The 18,777-nt window shown below is 41.4% G+C and overlaps 1 protein-coding gene across 6 annotated transcripts in view; it reads right to left on the bottom strand.

The window, feature by feature from the left end:
- The window catches only part of sox6 (SRY-box transcription factor 6), a 125,617-nt gene that overhangs the window by 55,400 nt on the left and 51,440 nt on the right, over positions 1-18,777 (bottom strand). For all 6 annotated transcript variants that reach the window (XM_054609657.1, XM_054609648.1, XM_054609640.1 and 3 more), the window contains one exon: positions 4,465-4,554. In XM_054609657.1, the coding sequence (XP_054465632.1) occupies positions 4,465-4,554 (90 nt within the window). The remainder of the gene's footprint in view (positions 1-4,464; positions 4,555-18,777) is intronic.

Below are 18,777 nucleotides of genomic sequence, written 5' to 3' on the forward strand. Positions count from 1 at the left end.
ATACCATAAATTTACAGATATTCAGATATGATCACACTGAAATAACTTCCATAAACTGTGGTTATATGTAATAATACAACACTTCTTAAATAGTGGTTTTATTGTAAAAAAAAATATATACATATATAAATATACTATTTAGTAACAGGTAACTTGTCAACCCTTCAGCAGCTTTTCATTACAGGGAGAATAGTATTTAATTTAACAAGCAATGACAATAAAGCATCTTATCTTATTTGCTTTGCTGAGGGAAAGCTGAGAAATATTTCAGTGGAGGGTCCTTTTATAAAAGACAGGTGTGTTATTGTCAGCACTGTAAATGTTTTACATTCTCTTCAAATGAGAACAGGAGTAATACGCTTGTTTCCATGAAATGTATCATACAACTTAAAAAAAGTAATTAGTTAAACAAACCATTACAAACCACTGGAATATAATTCAAAACACAAACAGAAAACTCTATCCCGATATCACACACACACACACACACACACACACACACACACACACACACACACACACACACACACACACACACACACACACACACACACACACACACACACACACACACACACACACACACACACACACACACACACACACAGCACTTCCTTCTTTACCTCCACTGCCACAAGCTAAATTCCTCAATTCATTAGAGGAGAAAAACACACAGTCCAACACTCTCATACATTCATCTGGCAAATGTGGCCTGAGGAATAATGATTTACTGTGGCTCATATTTCACCTGAGTGCACAGGGCAAACAGTTGACTGAAGTGTTGTGGAGAAAATGCTAACTGAGGCATTTTTGACTGGAGCAACTGGACAGATCCTGGTTTGTGCCGTCTGTGTGAACGGTTTTGTATGTTTGGTAAATATAATATACCTAATATTTATACACAGTATGTTGTAAAAACACACAATTTCTTTACTACTCCCCCTTTCTAAAGCTATGTAAGTCAGTGTCACTGCGGAATGTTGGCACAGATATTGTGCCGTGCATCTCCAGTGGCATCAAGACCTCACTCTATGGAAGCCATTAGGAATAAAGTAACATTTTGAAGTGAATAATCGTGTTTTGAAGCTAGCCCACATGGCTGAACAATATGGGCTCTGTGTTCACACAGTGGACTCCTTTCTGTCCATGCAGGAGTAAAGCCAGCACAGGTAGGGCCAGCATCAAATCAGTCTCAGCTGCCGCCCTGCCCTGCCCTGCGTTCTCCTCCTAAAGAGCTTCCACTTATCTGCCTGCCACAGGACTGTCTGTGTGCACTCGCCCACTGTCATGTCGACACCGTTCTCAAATTGATTCTGACAGTGCAAGAGCCCCAATTTTTCTGCTTCAGAATTAAAGCTGCCATTTCAACGCTGGTGTACAATGTTAAGCTTTTTCTTATTTAAATTATTAAATGTATATGGTTTTTTTTGCAAATTCCAAGAGAATGAATACAGCTTGTGTTCCAATTTAGTAACCACATATTTTTTTAACTTTGAGTAAATGCTTCAGCATTTTGCTTCTTTTTTTTTTTCTCCCAACGGGGGTCCGGGAAAACTGGCACTCAGCAGGGAAACTTAAACAGCTCTGTTGAGTACGAGGCTCAAAGACCCTGCACATAGCAAGCGTGCAACAGAGGGCAACCTTATCTGCCTAGGCCACTGTGTGCTATATTTGCATGCATTTGACATATGTGTATAATGTACAGTATATACATAGATACATATATGTGTAGATGCATACATATGTATACTTACATACAGTAGCCTACATCTATTTAAAAATAGGGAGGCAAGGATTGTAAGTGTACTAAATCATGTGAAGAATGGGGACTGCAATTTGTTAAAGAAAGAAATGTCTTTGAGGTATGTAATTGTAAATGTGAAGTCTAAGTATCCTAAATCTTTTTTCTCTCTCTCTGCATCTTGCACTCCTCCTTCCACCTTGCCTCCTATTATCTGCTACTTTCTGTGGTTTGGAGCCCTTCCAGCCGGCCTCCCTTTTCTTGCTCTGAGATTTCATCTCCCTCCTTCATCGTTCCTGCAGATTGACAGCTAAGCTCAGGTATGAAAACAAACAGTTAACTCTGGAATTGACTGGTGAAAAGAAATCCGCCACTAATGCTCCTTCGCAAACTCTCTTTTTTTGCCTGCCCCCGCCGATACTAAGCCCCTAACAGCAAGAAAAGGCAGATGGAGATTTGAGATCATTAACCCTTAATAACACCATGCTTTATGTCTGGCTTAAGCACACCGCCTCTACTGGATTACTGCGCTTGTTTCTACTGATTCTTGGAACCGAAAAATGTCTTTACCTTGGAAGGAGCCCATAATGTAGCCAAACACCCACAGGACAATACGCTCTAATTATAGATGTGTCATCAGTAAGAGGTAAACGGTTGGTTGGGTTTGCAGACCTTGAAAGCAGATCTCCGATGTTGTTGATACTATTGTTTTGTTTTGTTTGTTTACTGTACGTGCATGTTCACCTCAACAGGAACAAGTATTTGGGACATGTCAGAACACAACTGCAGTAAAAGAATGTATTTCTTTTCATGGGTAAAAGCCTGGGGTCAAATTCAGACACACCTATTGTTTTTGCTTTTTATTTGTTTTCTAAGAGCAAGAATAAATTATGTCCACACCAGTCAGATTCCACCACTTGCCTCTGCAGTAACACAATCACTTGTCTTTCAAGGTTTTGATGGAACAATGTCAAAAGGTAACCTACAAGGTGCTCAGTATAATTGGGTGAGGAATGAGTGCGTAATCAGCATTGAATATACAAGGCCACTGTGCCAGTAGGTACTGTAGTCTTTATCTGCATGCCAGCCTTTATTCCCAGCTTCCTTTCATTTATTTGAAACCTACATGCGTGTTTGTCTTTTATACTGATTTTAACCTTACAATTAATGGAACCTCTGATTCATCATAACACTTTAGATCTTAATCATAAGGTGTTTTCTGCTAGGTACCTTTGTTTGTGTTTTAATTAGGCGGACCTTGTGCGTCTCCAGCCCTGGACTTCTTTATAATTGCCTGTATTTACATCAGACAGACATCAAACGCAGAGAGAGAGAGACATTTGTAAAGGGGAGCACAAAGCAGCCCTTTGAAATGTCTACAGTCATATGAAATGGCATGCTAATTAAAAATCTGAGGCTGCCACTGTGATAGGAGAAGCATTTATATTGGGAACTGTGGTGTATAGACTGTCTCCATAACTCATCAACAGACAGAGGCCATAGTGTTTATTATCAGACTCCCTACCTGTTTACAGACCACCAAGTAACCTTCCCGTTCCCATTCATCAAACAGAAGAAATGCCCTGCCTGTAATTTAACAGACCAGCTTTCAAAAGGCTAAATCATTTTAAACATTTACCCAGTGCACTTTGATCTACAGTGGCACACAGTATACAGGCAGGTACAATGAATCTAGTTTACCAAGCAATGATTTATCCTTCAGTTCATTAAGGTTATTGCCAATGAATATACTTATTAGAACATTCAACAGCATATTTTTTCCTCTCCTCTATAATTCTTTGTAAGTGTAATTCAATAATTAAAACCAAACACAAGCTTTATTTATGTATGTCACCCTTGTTTTATAAAAAGAAACAATTAAGCAAATGATCAAAATCACCTGCACGGCAGTCAAATGAGCACTCCTTATAAGTATGTGAATAGTCTTCATGAAATGTTAATAAAAAAAACATTTAGGTGTTTTATTGAGAGATTAAATATAAATTAATGAAGGTAATCAATGGTGGGAGAGTGTAGGAGCCAGTGACAGCCTGGTGTTATCAGCCAGCTGGTATTGTGCTTTCCTGTGCAGTATAAACACAGCAGCTCTCAGTAACAGTCAGTGCTAAGGACTGAGCAGCGGCCCTGCCCATCTTTGGCCCACCTTCACCTTGTCATAAACAGATTTCAGGGGGAGTGCTGAGTTGCGCTTTGCCGTGCAACAGTCGATACGCTGCGCAGGGCGTTCGCTGTCAGAGTCAAGACATTCCACTCAAACGCAGGCTCACAGAGGAGACGGCTCTGTGCATAGCCGCACCATCTCCTCTCCTCTCAGCTCAGCCGTGCTCTGTTTACATCAAGCACACTTTGGGTTCAACAATTACCAGAGCGGCATGGACACACTGCATGTGTCAGAGCAGAGTAGCTAAACTCAGGGCCGTCTGAGGGGACAACAACAATAATCCACTGAAAGGTACAGAGAGCCTCAAAATGAGTCTAAATAGGCTGGAATTTTGAAGACAGCACTCTGGACAAAGTCGGGCATTCCAACAAAAGATAAGGGAGGAGAGAAATGAATGAGGGGGGCAGCCAAAGGCCTTTGTTTTAATTCAGAATACAAGGCTGTGTCTGAGATTATGCAGTACATAGATTATGTATGCCTGATAGGAATGAGGGATTTGTTAACAAGGCTCAAAAATTGTGTTTGTGTTTTGAAATCTTACCTTTTACTTCTGCCAGCAGTTCACTAGTGTTGAGCCTCTCCATCTTCTCCTTCCAGTCTTTAGAAAGAAGTGTCTCCATGCATGAGGAATCTGAGGGAAAAAAGGCAGAAAGAAAATGTAAGTCATTTTAATGACAAATAAATGTAGAGTCCCATTTTAAAGCGTAATTTTCTAATGATTATGGAATATTGTCTTTGAAAATTATTTTCTATTTTTTATAGTTTGAGGATGATATAAACCTTGGAATCTATTAACTTAAATTAAAATTAAAGAAAGCAAGCGTATCAGATGAGAGAGGTATTTTATGTGATGGTATTGCACGGGGAACATTAAAAGCGACTCAGCCCAACGGCAGAGAGATGAGCTAAGGGTGGAGTGAGGAGGGAAGCAGGCACTGCGGGGATAACATAAGGACAGCGACCAACATTAAGTGGGAGGCAAGGAGTGACACTGGCTGCGACCGAGTGTTCACATAGCTGCCTATGATGAAAACAATTAACATTTGTCCAGCAGACAATGAATCAGAGGAGGAATGGCTGTCGCTAGGACAGCTGATAAAGAACACACCGGGCCGGCTGACCCGGCCTCCACCATCTCTCCACTGCTCAGGGGTCGGCCTGTTCCAATCAAACACCAGCAGCACAGGCAGGCCTCCACCCCTCCACCTTGAGACACTGTCTCCACAAACTGTCTGCCTCCTATCTGAACAATCAAGACATGCAGCGTGCAGTCCCGTTGCGTCTGATTAAACCAAGCAGCAATCATGTACAGTCCAGTTCTGGGAGAACAATTAATGTATTGTCTAAAACAGCTGTTCTGGTGTCTATAGAAATTATCCTCAGGTTTCATAGAGCCTGAGGATGATTTGTAAAACTGTGTTTCTCTAGATTTGGAGCAAAATGCAAAACCAAAGCAGACACACTAATTATTACCGCAAAGTCCCGGGGCTCTGTAATGAATAGTACAACCACATATCTAACAGTGGATCATTTATGATCACACTTCTGGCAATAAAAGGACACAATTCAGAAGCATGTTAACTCAGTTTAATGTAGCTGTCATGTGTTTTTTTACAATCATGTGAAATTCAGAGAAACAGTGAGACAGACGGAGAAGGGCCTGTCACATGCAATATTCTGGACTCTTCCAGTTTCACCATTATCATCCTTGAGATCAAACACAGAGGACATTTCTACAGTTTAGAATGTATACAAGTGTTGTTTCCTTTTATCCGTCTGTAACATCTCATCCACAAACCAAACACTGTTGTTCCCTCTGACAAACACTGACTTCAGAGGAACTGGGAGTAATGGAGGGGTCGGGAGTTCTTGTGGCCTTGTTTAAGAATGGCTTTCAGAGAGATCAAGCAGAGTGACCATTTTGTTTGATTGTCCACTTCCTCCAACGTGATGGGGGTCGACAGGACATCTTCAGCTCAGGGTCATTATAACATTTCTTCTGCTTTATTGACTTTCCAATTCCCAACTCACAGTTTGTCCCCTTGACCCCTAAGAGAGGGGGAGAGGAAAGGCTGTGTGCTGTGTGTGCGTTGTGTGTTTTAACTCCCTCCATGGCACTAAGATCACAGATCTTAAAACAGGGGTTAAGGGCAGGGGGGAGTGGAATAGCTGAACTCTTCTTCTCTGCGCCTCACCCCTGGGTGAGGCAGCTTCCTCTCCCGGAAAACAACAAACTCCCCTCAAATCCTAATCCTCAAACAGACAGAACAACATCGGTGCATGACATGTTCTCCCCTAAAGCACAGAAAAGGCTTATTTCATAAGTAGTGTAAAGGGGAATTAAACAAACACAGTGTGCATATGTTAATATGCACACATATGCTCTCTGTCTCACACACACACATAAGTAAACACACACACACTTTCATCACAGATGCTGCTCCAGCACTTGATCATTAAGGAATGCGCCAACTGTTGGAGATAATGTGGTGCCAGCTTCCATTCTACTCCAGTCCTCCCCCTCCTCTCCACATCCCTCCCAGGAGAGCTGCCTCTCCCTCACTTCTCCATCCCCTCCGTCAGGCCAGACACGACCTGCCAAGTCCTCCAACAGGAAAGACTACAGCTGGAATGCACCGCTGTCCTCCCTGCCTTCCACCTGGGAGAGGTGAATAATGACCTGGATTAGCCTATAAAATAACTCTCAAACATCTTTCAGTGTTCAAACAGCGTGGACAAAACAGGCAACCAAAAATGGATTTTGTGAAAGCAGAGCAACTTTTTGCGCAGGCATGCTCAGGGAAAACAGCAAATGAGATGTCTGGCTTTTTTCAAAACTCCCGTCCGCAGCCTATTTTTCAGAAGAATTTGGATTAATAGGAGGAATGCGAGGAGAAAACTGTCAGTTTTTTCTGGAGAAATTATAGATGCCAATGGAAACACTGGATAGTATCAATGTAATAATTAATGTCAGGTTAAGACACAGAGAATGTAAAAAAACAATTCACCTTATTCCCCATAAAGCAACAAATTAATTCTAATAAAGGATTCACACTGAATTCACTGGATATCAAGTGCTGGTTGAATTGAAAGGCAAACATAATTATTTAAGACAGTTAGTGCAGAACTTCTGAAGTTTTAGGGTAAAGAAGAGTTGGCTGCTCTTGTTCTTACAAAGTAGGACATCACAAACTGGGGAATTAGCTTAAACAAGAGAAGAGTCCAGTGAGTTTATTTTTATTTTCCTATGGGGGCTCTTAAATCTCTCACACCCCCACCCCTTCCATTTCTTTCCCTCCCCCTCTTGAGATAAAATGCTCTGTGGCTGGGGAGCAGGCCATTCAGCTGGGATGAGAATGGAATGAAAACAATAGCCCTTATCAGGCTCTTATTTACATTTTCCCAGCGTCCCTGCAGTAGACAGTTTGGCTTGTCACCAAGCCCAGATCGCCCCACTGGACCCAGACCAACTTCCTCCAGCCCCGGCGATTCCAATGGTCCCTATGGACCTTTGCCTGGCACAGACCCCCACCACTCTGCAGCTAGTACAGATAGGAACATGCAAGACAAAACTATTGGAGTGTGTGTCCAAGACGTGTTCCCATTGAGAGGGGAATGGTTTCTGGACTACTAAGCCTGTCTGGGTCTCATTGTCTTTTCTCTGGGGCTGGGGCTGTAAAGCTGGAAAAATGCCCTGAAATCCTTCCCCGAGATGTCTTAAGCATTTCCAAGTGGCACTGAGAAGAAAGTGAATAGTCATCACTGATTCGATACTGCCAAATTCAATATGTTTATTTCCTATCAACGCTGTCATCTGTGGTATACAGCTTCCCTGTGCAGGTATTCTGTGATCTTATTGATGTGGGTGAACAGGCGCTGGGATTGAGACACCTTAAACCGAGATGCGTTGCGTAGATTAGGCAACCGCTTTTTTTCCTTCTTTTTCTCACTGTATTAAAAACAAAGCTAATGATCCTCATAAATCTCAACAAAGGAATGTTTCTAGGTTGATGTGTGACATAAACAAAGCTTTCAGCACCTGGCAGTCAGTGCTGCCAGAATATCATGTTCAGTATAAACCACAGAAGTGAAGCTAAGAGGCAGGTTAACATGAACTGTCTGTCCTGACACCGACTGACTCCGTGACAGTCTTGAAGGAAAATTTCCTTCCCTCTCATAATTCACACAGCATGCCCCTACTGTTATCACTATCCAGTGTTTTAATGCACCAACTAATAATCTGAGTTTGTGTTTTTTATTGTTCACACACATTTTATTAAATTGAGTGCTAGTTAACTATAAATGCCTGTGGGCTGAGAGGCGAAGGCAGGGGGAAGTTGTTTGCTAATTTATGTTTTTATTGCCTCCTCTAAACAGAGTAGCTCATTCAAACGATCATTGCAAACTGTAGAAAAGCTCAAATTATTGAGTGGAACACAAAATATACAATTAAACGGAGCCACAAACAAATCAAATCTTGTCACTTTGGAATTGGATTGGACAGTAATAAAGAAGATCTTAAAAAATCATGACACACTAATTTTCAAATGGCTCTTCAGATGCCATGGACATAGGAAGTGTGTCCAGTGTGTATATTTAAGTTTGCATAACATTGCAATGTTTTCAATCTCTAAAAGGTTTAATCTACTAAATTTATTGCAAACACTCCATCGTGTTTCAAAAGGCCGTGACTGCCTCAAAGCACAAAAATGGTTTGTTACAACATGCAGCAGTTGGTGTTTTATTACTCTGTGTTGTCAGCAATGAAATCGTTTCAACTGTCTGCCACCACATTCTGAGCCTCTCTGCGTGCGCTATTCTCCCAGGACGAAAGATGATACTTGTGTTTGAGTGTTTGTTGTGTTGAAAAGCCGTTGGCAGAGAAGAGAGGGCTATCTAGGAGAGTCGAATTAGCCATAAGTCACGGATAACAGACTAAGAGACCTCCCCTTTAGCATTGGCCTTGTATATCAGTTGTCCAGGCCTCAAGGGGAAACACGTAATTACCAAATCAATGATCAACTGACACTGACCATATAAATAATTTCCTCCCCAGAAAGTAGAGGGGTACATATACAGTACATCGAGGCAAATAGGGAAGCAACGCTTATTGCAGTGATGAGGAGCCGAGGAGCAGAGGAAATTGGGTTTAGAGTCTCTAAACAAGCTTCAGCTTGAATAGAGCGCATGTTTTACAATTTGTAGCCAACCAAAACCAAAACCTCCTCAGAACATCAAACCGGGCGTTAGGAAGACCTATGAACTGAGATAACAAAACTAAACAATGCACCATTAAAAAATATTGACTCTAACAATTGACACTAAAACTTGCAATATTAAACAAATTCAGTGTTTAGACTGCAGTTAAAGAAAAAAGAACAAATCAATTTACTATGAAAATGATGCAACTACATGATTCTGTAAGAACCATTGACCATTATTTCCTTTAACAAACTTATTGTACAAACACCACCTATGCAATTTGTTGAAAATATCTTGGGCCATAGAAAGTGAGGTTTCAGGCTGCACAGAGAGCTCTAGAAATGGTGGTAACAACATACATCCTACAAGGTAAAAGGTATAACGAAGTAAGAAATGGGATGAGTAATATCCACCGTTACTTAGTTTTAAAATGACTAATCACTGTTATTATGCGATGATTTATAAAGTCATACATTATGCCTTAACTATTCCTCTATATGGTATCAGTGCTTTTCCTTTACTACATTATATTGACTGTATCATGTGATTACTCATGATAAAAACTATGTGCTTAAATTCTAAAAAGAAATATGAAGATAAACTGTAATGTCTTAAATTGCTTTTTTAAAAAGTCTACCCCTACATGCAGTGTTAGATATTCATTTCATTTCTTTAATTGAGGCATACATTTCCATCTCGGAGATACAAACTCTCAGAATGTCAGTCAGACAATGATAGGCTGACGTCTAATTTCCCATCCACACTGCACGGGAGTGGGAAACAAATCAAAAGTCGAGGTTGATAAAAAAGAAAATGACTGTGACACACTCCAAGGAGTCCTTTGAATATCTTAATCACAGACACACTAAAAACAAGACCCCATCATCACACCAAATAAAACATAATAATTACAAGAGGCAGGCAGGGAAGTGAAATGCAGAGAGAAAACATGTTTTTGTCATTCAGCCGGTAGTCCCTGAGACAACAGCTGTTGGATGCTGCAAATACTCCTGAAGTCTCCATAATCATGGCGTTATTGAAGTGAGGACAAAAAGGGCACTAATTGCAAGGGAGCAATCGGAACGCAATAGGTTACACACCCGGGTGATGCCGCACAATGCAAACGCTAAAGAGGGAGCTGGGAGGGGGGACATTCTGAGCACAACAGTGCGTTGTCGCTCATTTTCAGGCAATTACCTTTCCTCGTTGTCAACAGTTATAATAACCTCTACCATTTCTGGAAGTCTTTTTGGTGCAGTTAGATAATTCCAGCTTTTTAATATGTAATCACTAGTGCTGGCATGCATAAATAAAAAGGTCCAGACATGTCAGTGTATTGAGGAGCACCTGCACCTCATGGCGGGCTTTCTTTAACTGACACCTTATCATTATTCCACTTGGTGAACATCTCTGTTAGTCACCTTTAGACTATCTTGTTCAGTCATGTAAACAGTTGCTATAAATATATTGTAGGTAACCTGACTTGCTTCATCTGAGGATCGGATGCATCTCCCCTGCACCAATACTTTTTTCTTCCCTTACTGCCTCACATCCTTCCATTTTATTTCCTTACTTCTTATTGTACCATTTTAACCTCAACATGATGACATCGTATCTCACCTGTGTACATGCCTGCCTGTATAAACTGGCAACATCGCTGGCCATGGTCCAGTGGTTGTTTATACTTATGAGTCAAAGTTCTTTTCATGAATAGGAAAATGAAAAGCTCAGCTAGGCCTGATATTGAATCAACAGTCTTATACAAAGTGGTTAACAGTTTGCATTTGAGGATCGATTCAATTCAATGCTTTATTTTCTGCTGCCTTTTTTCTTTGATGTTTGGCAAATATTTGATGTGCTTCCAGCTAATTTAATTATATTCCTTGTATTTATCCCATTAGCGACTGAAGGTTGCAGAGTTAAAGTCTAAGTGGCCTGAAAGACCTTGTCGCATGTAATCACAGGTTAAAACTATTACAAACTGTCTAATTTTGAGTAACAAAATTAAAGAAGCGGTAAATTAGTAAGATTATTAGCTGCAATATGCAGGTAACTTTATGATTAGTTTTGCTTTTTTTCCTCAGGAAAGCTAAAAAAATGCTGGCCTCTGTAACCAGGAACTTCTACCTTATCCCGTACCTTTATCTGCACTGACCACTGTGTTAATCCCACAGTCCTGACCTGGTCATTCTGAGAAGCCGTATACACACACACAGCACACTGACCTCTCTAAATACGACACGTGTCTATCAAGCATATATGAATTAACCATCCCCAAGAGGCTTCACCTCCTGAGCTGAGCAGCATGTGACCTCTCCCAATCCATTTTACTGCGGCACTCTGTGGCAATCAGGCTTGAATTATTAAAGTGAGCAGTGAGCAATGATCAATTCATTGCGGCCCTTGCTCGCAGACTGCCCGGCCGTACTTCAGCAGAAATGACATTGAGAACACTTGAGTATGCTTCCAGACAATGCACATAAATGTGAAATATGTCGGACCCAATATGTCAATAATCATAACTGTACAGGCTGAGGCCATGTCCAGGGTAATCCTACAGAAATGCTGTAGTCCTTGCAGAGGCAATGGGCCAAAAAAAACCAAGATTCAAAGTCAAATTGCAGCCTTAACCAGAGGGCTTGTTAAGGCCTGTCTACACAAATTAGTGAAGGGAAAAACAAAAGCAAATACGTTTAAAAAGAGATAAAGAATGCAGGGAAGTATGCAACTCAAGGAACGAGGAAGTAGGAGGAGGGCAAAGAAAAAAAATCCAATCAAAACTTCGTGAGGAGCAGATGAGGAGCCAAGATAAACCAGTACTCAGAGCCCCCAAAACTGCAATCTCCCCTTAAGCCGGAGAGTGGCAGCTGGCAGAACAGCTGGTGAATAGGATTAATGTCAGAAGAATGAAATAAAACTCAACATATGTCCGAGCCTGAGGTGTTGGGACTGTGCGTGATTGTGCCCCCGATGGATGCCATGTGTGCATCTGGAAGGAGCTGCTGTGCTGCTCCGCTCTCTACCCCACAAGGTCACTTTTAAGAACTAGGACCATTAAATGCTTGGATAGCAAAATTAACTTTTCATTCCCTCTCCTTTCCCCTCCTTTGCTCTAAAGTATTTATGCAGGCAGCAGAACACAGATTTAAATACAATTCATTGGGGAAAAGAAACAATTGCTACTTTGAATAAATGAAGGAAGGCTAGTATATGTTTTATTAAAATGAAGCAAGAAAAAACTAAAACAATTGATTTCAATCTTGTGTTTCTTTGGCACAGTTGTCTGTGATTTAATAATAATCAGCCTAATAAAGACTTGGTGTGCCACTGGTTAATTAATTGTTTCAACTAGATAACAATCGAGCAGGAAAGCAAAACAGAAAGGCAGTAAGAGAGAAATAAAGAAAGAAGACAAGATATAGATTTGTGATAAACTGAATTAGTGCAAGCATGCATGTGTTTGGTTTACTGGAAAGGAAAATTTGATTTACTTCTGAAATCTCAGCCGAGGCTGATCAGGAGATCAGCAGTTGTGAAGATGAACATTACGAGGAGAAAAATGTGGACTTCATTTCAATTTATAATTTCCATTTGATGTCGGTAATCATTAGGATCCACACACTGTAATAAATTATAATAATTTCACACAAAAATTAAATTACGGGCTACCTTACAGTGGAGACATTTTTTGGGGGTACCCTGCAATTTAACTGTCAGCTATAAACTTGCTAATCAATGCTCGAAAACATTCACATTTATTCAACTATGTTAAATTAATAGATGTGTGAACAAAATGTAGAGTACTGTGATCATGACTGTTCAGTGTGATTTAGTAAATTAATGGGTGTCTGAATCTACAAGGACAAAAAGAGACTAATAGGATCCACATGAATGCATTACAATTTGCAGTGAAGCCAAGTCTGGTATAGACATTGAAACTTAATTTCATCATAAATGCTGGACGACGGCGATGCGCTTCAGAGATTGAACCATAAGATGAGATATTAAAAGAGCACATATTACAATTATAAACTGTACGTTTGGAAATACAGCATACTGTAAATGTGTTGAATTCTGCTAAGGAGTGTGTGTGATTGTCCTCCCAGCTGAATACTATATTTTGATTTCAGTTTAAATAAATAAACAAGTTTTGAGGTAAAATAAAAAATAAAAAAATCCAAACTTAAATGTGGGGTATTATTAATTTTTATTTCTGCAGACTGGCTTCCTCATTTTCACATAGTAATTAGTTGTTTGTCGAATCTTGCAGACAACTTTGTTTACTAAGATGCCAGGGTTCAGAATGCACGCACACTGCTTACTGGACTGTAAGACCAAAAGCCACTATTTTTAGATTATTCTATTTGTTGTATGAGAGAGAAAAATAGATGTAAGCACACAACAAACAACTTTTAGCATTCAAAAGTTTCAAGAATTAGTAGACATCTTTTTTGCAGTCTGAATATTGTGTCTTCATACCAGAATTGCATCTTTATAGCTTGATTAACACACTGAACATTTCCGAGCAAATCAAATGAATTACAATGTTGAAACCAAATGTTTCTACATTGTACAATTCTGATTCTTTCCTTGCCACTGGATAAAGAAATGTTGAAGGAACCACAGCACTTCTAAAGGTTAAGCATTCCAAATCCTAGACAGTCCCCATTCATTTACCCACAGAGCCCAAGTGTCTCAGTGTGCTGTTGTTCAAGTTGGTTCAGCAACAATAGACGCTGTACGTTTCTTTTCAATCGGCCCATTCCCTTTCTGTGGGATACAGAGCCATACGGACTGAGACCTGCTGGGCAAAGATGGAGAAATTTGCTTCTCATGAGCGACTGAGCTCATTGGTCCAGCTCACAACAGGGAAGCTAACAACAGGCTTACTGTATCGGCTTTGTGGAGCAAAGTGCCACCCACCCAGAAGAAAATGACAAAGAAGGAGGAAAGAGGAAGATGAGGCGTGGCTGGGGGGGTAGTACATTTAAAAGGATCATATAGAATATAACAACCCAATTTCCTTTCTACAACATTATGCTAATTGGGAGAAGAATAGCATTAAGGCCGCCTCAACAAATCGTTAATCCTAATTTTAAATAATAAAGTCAACTAACAGATTGAACTTCATAATGTGCAATTGACGACTTGGTCTTAAAGAATATTAAACACTTGACCGGGGCAGACTTAAAAATTATTCTAGAGGTACTTCCAAAGAGACATGACGTCAAATAATTATAATCATTGGCACTCAGGCTTTGCAGTGCAATAAAACACATTTCTATTCATTCCTTCTGACATCCTCATCTCATCTCCTGGCGCATGTAATGTTATTGAACAAGGAGAAAGAAAAAGCATTGAGTGTTTCATCACTGCTGATTAATGAGTCTCTTTGTTCAAACGGCAACCATCAAAGTTAAGACATTCGTGCTTGCTGTTTGGGTAAAACAATGCAAATATGTTAATAAGCTGCTGATCTATGCTAGTTGTCATGTTTGCTTGTGTCAAGGCGGATCTCTGAGCTGGATGGCTGACGTACGTCTGACTTACAGAACAAGCCTGCAATGTGCGCTGAAATCATTAGCAGGCCACAGAGGCTGTCTGTGCCCAGGGTGTGAGTTACACTCACACTATTTTGATCCTTGGTCAGATGACACCGGCTCTTTTGTCAAGTTATGTGGGGAGAATGCTTGAGAGCTGAATGCCACAGCTAGGACAGTGATACTGAGCTGGCACACAAGTCTCCCTGTGTAACCCTACTGCAGGCATTCACACACACACACACACACACACACACACACACACAGCAGGACACATGTGCCCTCCCTTTGCACCCCAACCCATTGTGGAATAGCCCCTGTTCTCCCCATTTCTGATTGCCTCTGCCCCTCCTCCTCCACTGTCCTCAATATATGCAGTTCGTCTGTATATGTCCTCTTTTAATCATGATCCTTTGAATCGCAAAACCCAGGCTGTTATTTCCCAATTCTAGCCCAATGACAAATATAGCAGCATTAATGGCTCCGGCCGTCTTGTGTGTCGGCGTTTCACCATCTCAGTGCGCCTCCAAATAGTGCGGCGTCACATAAAACAGTCAGGCCATTGCAAACGGCTGCTGATCTAATCACCCAGTCACCCACATACAGCACGGAGGCAAATCTATTGTTGTTTTTTTTCTACCAGCAAATATAAATATTTAATTATTTCCCCAAATTGCTACTGCACAAGCAGTGATGTCACTGCGGGACATACTTTGTGTTGGTGTGTGAGTATGTAAAGACAAACAAGCCTCTGTGCAACCCTAGCTGTGATTTGTCTCTCAGAGACACCCGTTTCCTCCTATCAAGGGGTTCCTGTGCAGCCAGTAAGCCACGATCACAATGGGAGTTTTGTGCTGCATGGGTGCAGGGGGACACGCTCAACAGCTGAAACCGAGGAAGATGGCCCCTGGAATGCTCCACAGCAGTTGCTACTGTTGACTAAACGGAATATGAGAACTGGGGAAGGTGATCTTGAATGCAAAGAATGGCACATTGAAGAAGCAGCTGCTTGTTTTGTCATCTGAATGACCAAGACAGCAGAAAGGGTTCCTTTTTTGAAAGGGGCAACAAAATCTATATCTTAGCTTGTGTAAAGTGAAACCTGTGTCGGCTTCCAGTGTCCTATCGGGACGTGCCTGTGTTATGTGGGGGCTCTGTTTTGGAACAGATAGTAAATACATAATTCAGCAGAGGACTAGACACTCTGTACTCCCTATTCCCCTCATACAGCCATTCCATTTAGCCCTGGGCTCTGATCTCAGCCTGGCAGAGGAGCAACTTTGTCACTGGAGAGTAAGATGGGGTGGGAGACAAAAATCATAGGAGGGGGGAAATGTTGATTTGGATCAGGTTCGAGTGTCAAGATGGCAGGGAAAACATGCAAAAAGGGAGAGGAAAGAGAAAGGAAAAGCAAAAAAACTGGACATGAAGGAAGAGGATGGGAACATGAGACTAGGGAGGAGCGAGGGGCAGGGTATCTTTTTTTGTAAAAGTTCACATGTCAGGCTGGCAGGCTGCCCGCGGCATACAGCCGAAAAATCTATTTAACGTCTGCTTCACAGGGTGACAAGAGGGTTGATTGGCAGAGAGCAGAGAGCCGCTTTTGATCATGTGTCCTAACAAGCGATTCCAGCTCATGTCTCTTCAGCCTGAACAGATCTACATTACCTATTCAAACAAAAGTGACAGACCAGAGCACTGCTCCGCTGGGCTGGTGCTCCACGCCACAGGCCAAGAGAGAACACTCACACATGCACACACACAAACGCACAGGAAGACCCCCACTTACATATACAGTGTATGCAAGCACTTACACACACACACACACACACACACACACACACACACACACACACACACACACACACACACACACACACACACACACACACACACACACACACACACACACACACACACACACACACACACACATTCACACGCATAAAAGTACATTGGCTATTTGATTAAATAGATTACTTGCATCAAGATAAGTAGCTTGCCGAGATCATGTTGACAGAATAAACAACAGCATATTAAAGGAGGTGGGTAGAGAGTGCACAGGAGAGATGCTGGTGCTTGACTGATGTTTGGCCAGTGTGTGTGTGTGTCCTGCCAGGATGGACCCGGGCTAACTCCGTCCGATAGGACGCTGCATTCAGTGAGAGGCAGCGTACAGCTATGTGTGAAGAATGCCTCAAAATCTGCAACCAAGGCAACTGGATTTCCAGCCTCATTGCATATGCATGGAGTCAGAGGCTCATGCTCAGATCATTATAACAAAGATTCCTATTAATTAGGTGGGATAAAGCAGAACCAGATGACATGGCAGCTGGGATGAGAGGAGAGGGGTGAGGGAGGGAGGTGAAGGAGGAGGGGAAAAGGTGCATCAGTCTGTTTGGGGGGAGGGAAGGGGTGCTTTTTTATAATATAATGTATAATACAGACTGCACTGTAGAGAATATGTCTTCAGAAACCCTTTGAATGTTACATTGAAGCTAAATAAATACCCCAAAGATAAATTGTGTTGGTGCTATTAAGCACCTGCGGACAATTTCCAGTGAGCCTGCGTGTGGAGTCAGCAGGGGCTACGACACTGACAGGGGACAGTGTTACAACAGAGTCAAGAGTTCATCAGTGCTAATCAGACCACAGGCTTAGAGCTGATCCTATTCTCTTCCAAAGCTTTCACCCCTCCCTGAATCTCATTACACGGCCTGTTGTTATAGAGGATAATGACCTGGGGCTGCACACACAATGCTGATCACTCCCCCACACTCAACCTACTGCACAGTCATTACAAAGTGATAATACACATCCTCGCCAGGAGGATTACACTTAGAAATAGAGGAGAGGTGATGCAGGCAAAAGGAGAGAAAGAGAGGACTAAGGGATAACACCGGAACACGTCCATATAACCCTGTGCCCCAAAACAATTAGTTGACAGTGACGCACCATGTTGTGCTGTTTTATGTCACCAGCAATGGATAGGTTACCTGCCGCTGAAATAACGGGAATTATTTTCTCAGTATCCATTAAATATCCTTCTATCTGAGATTAAAGGGGGTTGCAGTTTGGCTGAATGGCGGTATGGTTCCCCTTTGCTAAGCTAATTAGCCATGATCCTGTCAAAGGGCTCCAGGTGTTGAGTATTCTGCTTGAGCACCTACTGTATCCACTCTGACAGGTCTAAAGAGCTGTAGTATTAAGGAAGGGCATCTTCTTTTTGTGTGTGTTTGTGTGTGTGTGTGTGTGTGTGTGTGTGTGTGTGTGTGTGTGTGTGTGTGTGTGTGTGTGTGTGTGTGTGTGTGTGTGTGTGTGTGTGTGTTTTGTACTTTAGTGGTGTATATATATTTGACTATATATATTGACTATATAGATATATAGTCAAATATATTTATAGATTATAGCTATAGATAGTGATGTGAAAAAGTGTCCACTGTCGGTGTCAAATTTCCTCAAACCACACCTGTTCACTAACTGTAAGGGTCGCATCACATGCACCACCTTTTTCTCAATAGAATCCAGGGAACTAACCCATGAACTATGACACTGAATGGTAAATAGGCATTATTATGGAACAGAGTTTTAAAAAAAATCAGACTTCCACTGTCTCAGCATCCCACTCAATAACACAAAGATGACAAAAGATACATGACTGCATGTGCTGGTTTTACTGGCAAGAACTCAAAAAGTAGATACTGAGCCCAGAGATATCCCTAAAAGCTAGGACAGAGAGCTTAAACCCAATTACCCGTTCTCGTCTTGGGGGACGGTCATAAAGACTCAACACACAACGTATTTTCTGTGTTGACTTACACAGTATTGATTCATGCTTTAGTGCATTATATAAAACTGTTATAATTGCATGTGAATCAAATCAAGGTCACCTTGGGTTTTTATAATGGTGGCTATTTTTCTTTTTCCCCTAATACTTTATACTGACATTTTTAACTCTTGACAAGTGCTGTCTGGAGACTTATCCATAAATAATGCATTTACAATACCTAGTAAATAAACATGGGGCACAATCGTTAGCCCTGCTGGCAACGGGGCCTAATAGAGCTTTTACAGCAAAGGTGACTATTCAGCTAAATGTGGTGCTCGCTGCT

This window comes from Anoplopoma fimbria, chromosome 2 (assembly GCF_027596085.1).
Source record: "Anoplopoma fimbria isolate UVic2021 breed Golden Eagle Sablefish chromosome 2, Afim_UVic_2022, whole genome shotgun sequence".
Classification (NCBI taxonomy): domain Eukaryota; kingdom Metazoa; phylum Chordata; class Actinopteri; order Perciformes; family Anoplopomatidae; genus Anoplopoma; species Anoplopoma fimbria.